The 10471-nt window shown below is 33.6% G+C and overlaps 1 protein-coding gene across 1 annotated transcript in view; it reads left to right on the plus strand.

Moving 5' to 3' along the window:
* Positions 1–10471, plus strand: part of NBEAL1 (neurobeachin-like 1) — a 201231-nt gene that overhangs the window by 182568 nt on the left and 8192 nt on the right. The window contains exons 46-52 of the mRNA XM_006889152.1: positions 2083–2172; positions 4797–4906; positions 6144–6316; positions 7462–7556; positions 8782–8898; positions 9143–9304; positions 10042–10190. Of these exons, the coding sequence (XP_006889214.1) occupies positions 2083–2172; positions 4797–4906; positions 6144–6316; positions 7462–7556; positions 8782–8898; positions 9143–9304; positions 10042–10190 (896 nt within the window). The remainder of the gene's footprint in view (positions 1–2082; positions 2173–4796; positions 4907–6143; positions 6317–7461; positions 7557–8781; positions 8899–9142; positions 9305–10041; positions 10191–10471) is intronic.

Genomic DNA, 10471 nt, shown 5'->3' on the forward strand with positions numbered 1-10471 from the left:
TGCCACATTTCTCCTCATAGAGCCCAGCATCCTGGATAATCTGCTCCACATATAGATTGAAAAGATATGAAGATAGAACACATCCTTGGCATACATTCTTCCCAATTTTGAACCATGCACTGTTTCCTTGCTCTGTTCTGATGACTGCCTACTGGCCAAAGTATATGTTTCACATAAGCACAATCAAGTGTTCTGGGATTCCCATTCTTCTCAGAGTCAGCCACAGTGTTTTGTGATCTACAAAGTCAAATGTCTTTGCAAAGTCAATGAAACACAGACATTCCTCTAGTACTCTGCTTTCAGCCAAGATCCATCTGACATTAGCTATGATTTCCCTAGTACCATAGCCTCTTCTAAACCCAGCCTGTACTTCAGCCAGTTCTCTGTTGTTGTGCTATTCCAGTCATTTCTGGATAATCTTCAACAGAATCTTGCTTGCATGTGATAGCAGTGATATTGCTTGATAATTTCCACACTCAGTCTGGTCATCCTTCTTTGGAATGGGAACAAATACAAATCTCTTCCAATCAGTTAGCCAGATGGTTGTCCTCCAGATTTCTTGGCACACCTGGTGAGCACATCCAGAGAAGCGCTGGTTTATTCAATGGAATTAGTTGATTTGCCATCAATTCCTATAGCTTTGTTTTATATGATATAAAGAGAAAAGATAAGCACTATATAATTTGTGATTTTTTTTAATGAATTAGCTCACATAATATTCTTAGAATAGTGCCTGGCAAATAATACACATCAATATTGTTAGGTTATCTTTACCGAATGAGCCATTTGGATTTAGTTTTGGTGATCCCATTTTTGTTCATAACATCCAGAGTATTATAGTCAAGAGCAATTGAACACAGTCTTTCATCTCTCCATCAGGCCTAATCAAGGTGTTGAAGTTGGCCCCATCAGTGTCATAGAGCTTTTTTTAAAATAAATCTTTATTATTATTAATTTTAATGAAAATTTACAGAGACTTTGGATTTCCAATCATTCATTGTTGCACTTTTCTCCCTGTCCTCCCTCCCCCCCATACACTCGTTGCCATAGAGCTTCTTTACAGCTTGTTTGATTTGATACTTGTTGGCCTTGACATCCACAGTGAATGTTGTTATCAGAACTCTTCATGGCTGACTCAGTGGTCAGGGGACACTTGATAATGGCATAATGATTACTTTAGGTTAAGTTTTGGGAGGGGCATGGGCTTCCTTCTTTGCTTTCGATGCCATCTTCTTAGAAATTTGGGGGGAGGGTGTTATTCATTGTTGTGTTGAGAAGAATTTTAAGATACATACACAAGTTGTATTCTTTGATAATACAGGTCATCTACATGACTCCTTCATATTATAGTAAGATTAATGGTGGCTGTTTTATGAGAATCAGCCATATTTTATGGTCCTTCTTTGTTGCTTTCAGATTGTACCTTAGTTAACTGAACTTGAATGTTCTATGTAATATCAACCATTTTCACACTTGACTTAAATACATGTTAGTCCATTTAAGGGAAAAGTAAAGACCTCATGTCATTGACTACTTTTCATTGATCCATAATGCAAATGTTTCTGAATGGTTGAATTTAAAAAATCCATTTTCTTTATAAACTTTCACTCAAATCCCAAAAGAAAACATTTCCATAGGTATTGAGGTGGGGGAATGACGGATGTTCTTTAAAATCTACATGTCTACCTAACAGAAGAGTCAAAACGCAAAAAACAGAAGTGTAGTAGTGATAAAGAAAAATTGATGCATTTTAGAAGTATGAAGTATAGCATTTTATGTAATTCCTTTCCAACATTTTAAATGAAAATGTTTCAGGAAAGTAAAATGTTATATCATGGAACTCATCCTTGTTTAAGAAAAGAGCAGTTTCTTATATTTTTGGAGAAAGATTTCTTGTGTGATTTACAACCTCTGCACATATGCTGTAAAGTCAGCTTTGAGTCATCTACGTAAGGTTGTATAACAACAACATATCTAACATTCAACATATGTAGCAACAACTTAATGAAACATAGTGTAAATTAACAGTCATAATAAAGATGAGCAAAACCTATTACTAAACCACTGTCTTTGATTTTGTAGGGAATTAGTGATGGTATTCCACTAGTAAAAGCCATTGTTCCCAAAAATCAATCTCGCTCTTTTATGTCTCAAGGCAGTCCCGAGTTATTGGTAAGTGGCTTTATACCTTTATACCTTTCCCCCACTGCTCATTTGCCCTTGCTCACGCACACTCTCTCTCACGTGCGCGCGCTCTCTCTCTCTCGCACACTCTTACGTGCGCGCGCGCTCTCTCTCTCTCTCACATTCCTTTCTGTGTATATATATTAAATCTGTAATAACCTACAAATATATTTAGGAATTGAAGATATTAAAAAGTCTGTCTTAAAAAGATATATCTAGAATTATTTTGACCAAAACTTTAACATTTCTTCTCTTTTTTCAGTGTTTATTTTAAGTAGTTGTCATTCTTAGCTTTTTTCTCAAAGAATAAATAAATAAAAATATGTTAACATATTGCCAGATATTAAACTTTATGATAAAGTTATATAATACAGACTATATAATGATGAAGAGAAACAATATAGAATTAAAAGACACATACATGCAGGGCACCCTAATGAATACCTGACTTTTGTCATCTAATTAAATAATAGTCTTATGAGCTAGGTAGTGGTATTATTTCCCTTCTACAAATAAGAAATTAAAACTTTAAGAACATCATAAAGCTAGTAAATAAGGGATCTGGGAGCCTGGCATATCATGAAATGTAGGTCTGGCTTACTCAAATTTTGTTGTTTAGTAATTGTAATAAAAAGGTATAGTACAATCAGCAACAGAGATTCCAGAATAACACCTGTTTGAGTTATTATATGAATTGTGGTTTTTCTTAAGAAAAAGGCCTAGAAGAAAAATATAGGTCTTTTTCTGAGTGGTGCAATTTATATAATTTTCTTTTTTTCCCCCCAAATTAAATAGGATCAAAATAATATCTAGGCAAAGACAATCAAGCCAAGGCTCACAGAATAAAAACCCACCCAAATGTTCTCTCTTGGGCCAATGCATTATAATTTTCTATTTTAATACTTGTAATTTAAAAACTTAACCTTTGTGTTGTTTTTGGGTTTTGCAGTGTTAATTTATTTTACAATGTGGGGAGGCTTCTTATCTTAAAAGACAATATTTATTGTGATTATAATTCCAGTTCCCCAAAAGTTGTGCTTCTAATTTTTCTAAGTGATATAGCTTGTAATTTTTTAAGTCTTAAACTTAAATTTCTTCTGACTGCAAACTAATAGTTGCTAATAAACTTTGAAAGTTATGAGAATAATCTCTTATTTCAGAAGTACAACTCTATTAATTGTGAAGATTGTCATTTAACTTCTGTCTAAGCAATATCTGGCTGCATTGAAATCGATTGTTCCATATGTTTTTGTTTTTGCTGTAAGAGGACACCGTTTTGTTTATCATTTCCACTACTGGTGGTAATAGCAGATCCACCCTTTTGGACAGGTTTCAACATACCTTACAGACTAAGACAGAAGCAGGATGAGCTAGCGACTCTGAAATAATGAGCCCTTGAAAGCCTTGTGGATTCTAGTTGAACATCGTGTGCTTTATTGCCATGACATAAGCTTCAGTTTGGAAGGCAAACATTGACTACACAATGACTATAACAATAGGCCTAAAAACTTAGTTTTAAGGAAACAAAATATATATATAAACATTTGTATACAAACCAAGTTTAAAAAAAAATAATAAACAGCTGAGTTATTTGAGTCGACTTAGTGCCACCTAACAACAATGAGGGCTTTAGAAACTTTAAACCCTGACTTTTGCAACATTATACCTTAGATAGGATACAGTAGAGGAGGCACTGCAAAGGAGGCTCTGCAAGGAGTCTCTTGGGCTTTTTCCAGAGGATAGACAGTATTGGCTGTGGAACCTGCGCTGCATCTGCAGCTATGGGAGGCAGAACAAGTAAATGAGACTCAGTGCGTTCCACTACCACCTGTTCACTCCATGCCAGCCACTGCCCTCTTAGCTACTGCTGCTGTTGCTACTCCTGGTATCCACTCCTTCAGCCTCTGGTCTCTGCTGGCAGCAGTAGAGACAGTCAGTACACCTGGAAGTAGGTATCCATAGAATTTTAATATGGTGTTCACATAACATCCAAATCATATTAACATCCCATTTCACAGAACATATTATGAACAATAAATGACATATATATGAATTTTTATATGTATTATTACATATATGTTTATGTGTTAATTATTACTTTTATTAATATGTCAGTTACTATTGATCGGTGCCTTTTATCACCCAGTCTTATCAAGCTCCCATTGCACCTTTCCTGACCCTTTAACCTCCCCAAACATCTGCTAATCTCTAGTGCCCTAATGCTTTTTTCTCCTTCTCCCTGAATTTTCTTTTCATAAGTTGCAGGCAACTCAATAGCACATAGCAACAACAATAAAAAGTCCTGTATCCTCACATTATAAAAAGAACAGGCTGCGCAAAGAAATATACATTTCACAACTTTCTTTTTTAAAGTTGTCAAATTTCTGTTTATAAAAAGAATTTTTTAAATCTTTAGAAAGATATATTCTAAGTATGTTGAATTTTTAAAGATTTTAATGAATTACGTGTTATACATTAACAAATTCTATGTTTTACGTACACTGTCCCATAATAGTTTCTAAATGATAAATGCCAACATCATGTGCATATTAAGTTCTAATTGTCACTTTTCATCTTTTATTTAACTTTAATGTTTATATGTTTTTTTCCAGATAACAATAAGTATGAATAACGTTATTGGAACGCATGGCTGGTTGCCTTATGACAGAAACATTTCTAATTACTTTACATTCATCAAAGATCAATCTGTGACAAATCCAAAGTAAGTATATAAGTGTTTAAGCCAGAATAGCTCCAGCAGGAGATGATCTTGTTACCAGAAAAAGAACCAGATAAGGTTATAGAGAGCCAGATTTCCTTCCCATCCTCCCTTCATAATTACGTTCTTTGCTCTTTCTTCTTCGTTTTGTTTGTTTTAAGTTATGCCTTGATGCTGGCTTAAAACCAAAACAATTTCTGTAATATCAATTATGGGAATAAAACTATTTGGGAGTTGATTTTAGACTTAATTATAATTTTATACTATTATTTATAAATAAACTCAATAGTCTTTATGTAATAGTAAGTCATTGTTTAGTTATTTTTTAAATATTGAATGATTATATTCAGATTTAAGGTAGTATTTCCCTTGCTCGGAGTTTTCTTAGCATATATGTTCGTTTATATTGTTCAGTTAAATTACAACTAATACTCAGTGCTATTTTTAGTAACAAATTATGTCCTGTGTTTCAAATCTACTTAAAATGTTATCATATTTTTTTTATCTTCCCCAACTAGACTTGAAAGTATGTGAGATTAGAAGTAATACCATCTTTTACTTTTTATCCAACATAGTACTTGCTGGATGGTCAGCTATCAGTTCTGTTGTGCTTTGCACAAAGCTGACTCCTAAAACATTAATAAGAAAAATCTGGAGCTGAAATGTCAGAATCTGCCCTTGTTTTCTGCAAATGCAGTCCATGGCATGTAATTATTACTTCTTTTCATCTTTCTGAAAAATCTAAATTGGCTAAGCTCACAAACATACCAGTTAGAAACAAAATCTAAATGCCTAATTTGGTTGGACTAGAAAGCAGTCTTCATGAGTATTGTTAAGTGTTCATTTATCTACCTCATTTATCACTGAGTGGTAAATCTCTGGTTTACTTTGCCTATTATTTTCCTATCCTTTGAATATTTCATGTTATCTTTTATACTTAGAGGCTCATATTTTCAGAACTATCAATTTCATTAAATTGGCTTTGAAAGTTAAGATTTAAAAGCTTTTCATACATTCAACACTTCTTATACTTAATCCCTGAGACAATTAATTATGCATATTTTTATTTGAGACCAGATTTTAAAAAGGACTAACATATTTTATGAGTACAGTTTATTGGTAATCATTACAAATTGAACAGTTGAGATTTTTCTTTTGTCTTCAGAGTGATAAAAGAAATAGTTTATATCAGTCTACATTACTTTTGAAGAAAAAATCTAATTGTTAATTATACTTACAGAACGCAGCGTTGTATGAATGGCCCTTTTGCTCCAGGACTGGAAATAACGTCTAAGCTATTTGTAGTATCACATGATGCAAAATTGCTCTTCAGTGCCGGACATTGGGATAATAGCATTCAAGTGATGTCACTAACAAAAGGCAAAATTATCTCACACAATATCAGACATATGGGTAAGCATCTGTCCTACCCTTGTTTTCTTTATTTTTTCTCATCATAAAAATAACTCATGCACTTGTAAAGAGCATGAAGTTTTATCTTTAAAACTAAGTGAAATTACTGATGGCATAATAAAAAATTTTTTTATAAAGTCCTGTCGGATTTACTTTACCTATATTAAAGCATCTTGAACATTAAATAATACTTTAGATTATATGAAAAACATTAGACTGTTAGGTTTTTTAAAATGAATGATGAAAATAATTTTTAGTCAAAATGTGAATAAATACAAACTTTAGTAGTTAAATGAAAGGGATCTCTGATGCTGTCATCTGTAGGGAGTCAGTTTACTAACCCAAAGGCAAAGCGCTTGTTTAACAGTTCAAATCCACTAGCAGTTTAGTAGGAGAAAGACGAACAGTTTCCTGCTGTGCAGTTTATAGCTTCTGAAAATACACTAGAGCTATGTATGAGTCACTTGCAACTCAAAGGCAGTAAATTTCATTTAAAGAAAACATTTCCTCTATAATACTTGGTTAAAACTAAATCATGAAAGAGTAAAAATATTTAAGTAATTTGGATTTGGTAGTTTTAAGTGCATATAAAAATGAAAAACTTCCTTATAAATGACTCTTAAGATGATAACACTTAGTCCAGGGAAAATATATTTTACCATATAAATTAATATTACAAAAGATGGACAGTCCCTTTCTTAATTTATAGCTTCAGAAAACCTACTGGATGACTCAGCTGTGAGTTGATTCCAGCTCAGCAGCAATGACTGATTGAATATGTATAGAAAATATATTCTGTTTTCCTTAAGATACATTCTGTAAGATTATAATGCCTACTGGAAGTAGAATGGGAATGAAAGCGGAGAAGCTCATTAAAAATCAACTAGAGATTCATTTCAGGGTACTTGGCCTCCTCCAAGATTCTGATTTGCATTCTTAAGTCTCTGCCTCTACTTCTCACCTTCAAAAACGGACTTTAAAGAAGCACTCACAGATGATTTGGATATTTTCACTTTTTCCCAGTAGCATTTGCCCATTAGAAATCACTGATTTAGTTAGTAGTTAGAATCCAAACTAAAATTTCTTTTGAAGTTCTCTTTCACCAAAACTAAGATTTTTTTTTTCTTTTTCTCTTTTTAAAACAGATATTGTGACTTGCTTAGCTACAGACTATTGTGGGATACATTTGATTTCTGGTTCCAGAGATACGACATGTATGATATGGCAAATAATACAGCAGGTAGCCACACAGTTAAATATTCTTCATCTCTTTCGTATTTGTTGTTTATATGTATTACTCATTTGGGCAGACTTGCTTAGCTATGGAGTTGGGTTGCCTGTTTTGTCTGTGGAAGCACATCACCAGGCCTGGTTCTTCTGACGTAGTACTGGGTGAGTTCAGACCAGAACCTTTCAGTTCCTTGTTGGTTGCAGACTATCTGTGCTACTCAGGTACCTTAGGGAGTTAGTCTACTGCTAAACCAAAAGCTGTGCCTGTCTGGCAATTTAAATCTGCCAAAGATTTTAAGGGGAATTTACAGCCCCAGACCCTGAGGAAGGATTACAGTAAGTCAGAACTGACTTAATGGTAGTGTGTTTGAGTTTTTGCTTGGCTCCTTAGTGGAATGCTCCAGGACAATTGACAGTGGCCCTTACTTAACCTTTGAATTGTGACAAAACTTACCTTGATGGCTCAATTTTCAAACAGAAGACAGGCTAGCATGATGACATATAACACCAGAAGCTCACTCCTTAAAATACCCAACCATATTGTGTTATAAGAACAGAATTTACCCAAGGATAAAGCTATGAAGGAGGCACAAATAACGATAGAAAGCTTCATGTAAATGAGAACCATAGGCAGAAAGTAGCCCAAGTGCCATTACTTTGTAGATATTATAATTAATGTAAAACAAAAGTCTGTATGAGTACTTAAATTAAAAACTAATATGTTTTGTAAATGTTCACTTGAATCATAATTGAGACTAAAGTAGATAAAATTATTATAGCCTTTAACAAAGTTATGATAGCTGTAGAAATCAAAGTGTAGTTAATGTACAGATAATTTATGGCCTTGAAATAAAGACTCCAGTTTCCTTCAGGGTTTATGTTGTGGTGTTGTTGTTTGCCATTGAGTCAAGCACAACTCATAGTGACCATGTTATTCTTCTTCTTTGAAGGGAAGAATAAATCTGTTGATCAAAACAGCAAAAAATAGAACTAGAACATTTTTATATGCGACAGTCACCATTGAGATCATTCAGGTTGAAATTTTGTGCTTCAAACATTAAGAATAGCTTGAGGATCTGAGAAGAAAACACAAGAATAAGTACTAAAGTGAAATAGTTAAAAGTTGTTGCATGTTAAGTTTATAATTAAACTCAGTACAAACCTCATTTTAAAAACAATAGCCTGCAAAAAGACATCTTTACTCTTGTTTTGTTTTTGTCTTGTTTTAATATTAGGGAGGTGTTCCTGTGGGCTTAGCATCTAAACCTTTTCAGATTCTGTATGGACACACTGATGAGGTATTGAGTGTTGGTATCAGCACTGAATTAGACATGGCAGTATCAGGATCAAGGGTAAGATTTTACTTTTAAAAATATTAAGTGGGGTTTGGTTGTTTTTGTTTTGTTTTTTAACAAATTCAGGGACACAATTTGTATTTTAAAAGTTATTCTATGGGAGTTGGTCAAAGTATAGTTTTCATAAAGTATGCATTTGGTGCAATAATCCTTCTTTCAGCTGTGTTCCCACTTTACTTTCTTTTGTGCTATTCTTTTACCTTAGATTTTTCCCTTTTTTTCTAATAATTTCTTTTTTTAGGATGGCACTGTGATTATACATACCATTCAGAAAGGACAATACCTGAGGACTTTACGGCCACCTAGTGAGAGTTCTCTGCTCCTGACCATTCGCAATTTGGCTATATCTTGGGAAGGACATATTGTGATCTACTCTAGCATTGAAGAAAAAACCAACATGAAGGTATTAAAGTATTTCATGCCTGAGAGCTAGACTACCTGTTGAACTTTTCTATGTATCATATATGAGCCATTTAAAAGGCAATATTTTCCTGTCATCATTTAATTGTTTATACTTTACCATCAGATGGACTTATACCACAATCTTGGCCTAAAATTTGTATTTTAGTTATTTCTATTGTCCTATATAATACATTATTAAAAACTAATTTCTTATTTTGTGATACCTTGCAAACTTAGTGATTTATTTTCCTGTAAATCATGTAACTTTTTAAAAATTAAGAGAATTTTTTTAAAGAATTTTTTATTAGTTAACTGGATGATATTTTAATTCTTTTGTGAGGAATAACATTTCTTGTTTAATATTTATTAACTTGGTGGGACTGATTGCAAATAACTCTAATACTGTTTATAGGAAGCTCAGGTGGCCTAGTGCTAAGAAGCTGATCTGCAATTCCAAAGGCACACAGCTCAAATCCACCATATGCTCCATGGGAGAAGGATAGACAGTCCTGTGCAGTTAACTACCTCTGAAAATCTGCTGGAGGGTCCAACCCAACAGCACACACCACCAAGAGCAACATAATATCATTTTCACACTACTATTATAAAAATAACTTTAGTTTTATTCCATAGTTTTAAAATACCCAGTAATTACTCTATTACAATCATAGTCTTAACTGGCAGTGTAAAAACTCAATTTCTATTTGAAATAACATTTTCCTCATCTAATCTTTGCAGGATAAAAATACATTGCATCTGTTTTCTGTAAATGGCAGATACTTAAGATCTCAAATCCTTCAAGAACAAGTATCAGATATATGTATAGTTGGAGAACATGTTGTCACAGGCAGTTTACAAGGATTCCTGTCTATAAGAGATCTCCACAGGTAAATGAAAATAATTAAAACATAAAAAAGATGGTAATAATTTTAACCTATATTGGAACCAAGAGTCGAAGATTTTGGCTTATCTGTTATTATATAAAATGTCTTTTTGTGGAAGCTAAGAATAAATGTGGACAGCTAAAGTATTTGTGGGCGGTTGTTGTTGTTATGTGCCGTCGAGTCGCCTGCAACTCATAGCGACCCTATGTACAACAGCCCTAAACTCCGCTCTGTCCTGTGCCAGTCGCACCGTCTCTGACACTCCCATCCCAATTATCCCAGTC

The sequence above is a fragment of the Elephantulus edwardii genome, unplaced genomic scaffold, assembly GCF_000299155.1.
Source record: "Elephantulus edwardii isolate Elephantulus edwardi_28Jun2011 unplaced genomic scaffold, EleEdw1.0 scaffold00075, whole genome shotgun sequence".
Lineage (NCBI taxonomy): Eukaryota > Metazoa > Chordata > Mammalia > Macroscelidea > Macroscelididae > Elephantulus > Elephantulus edwardii.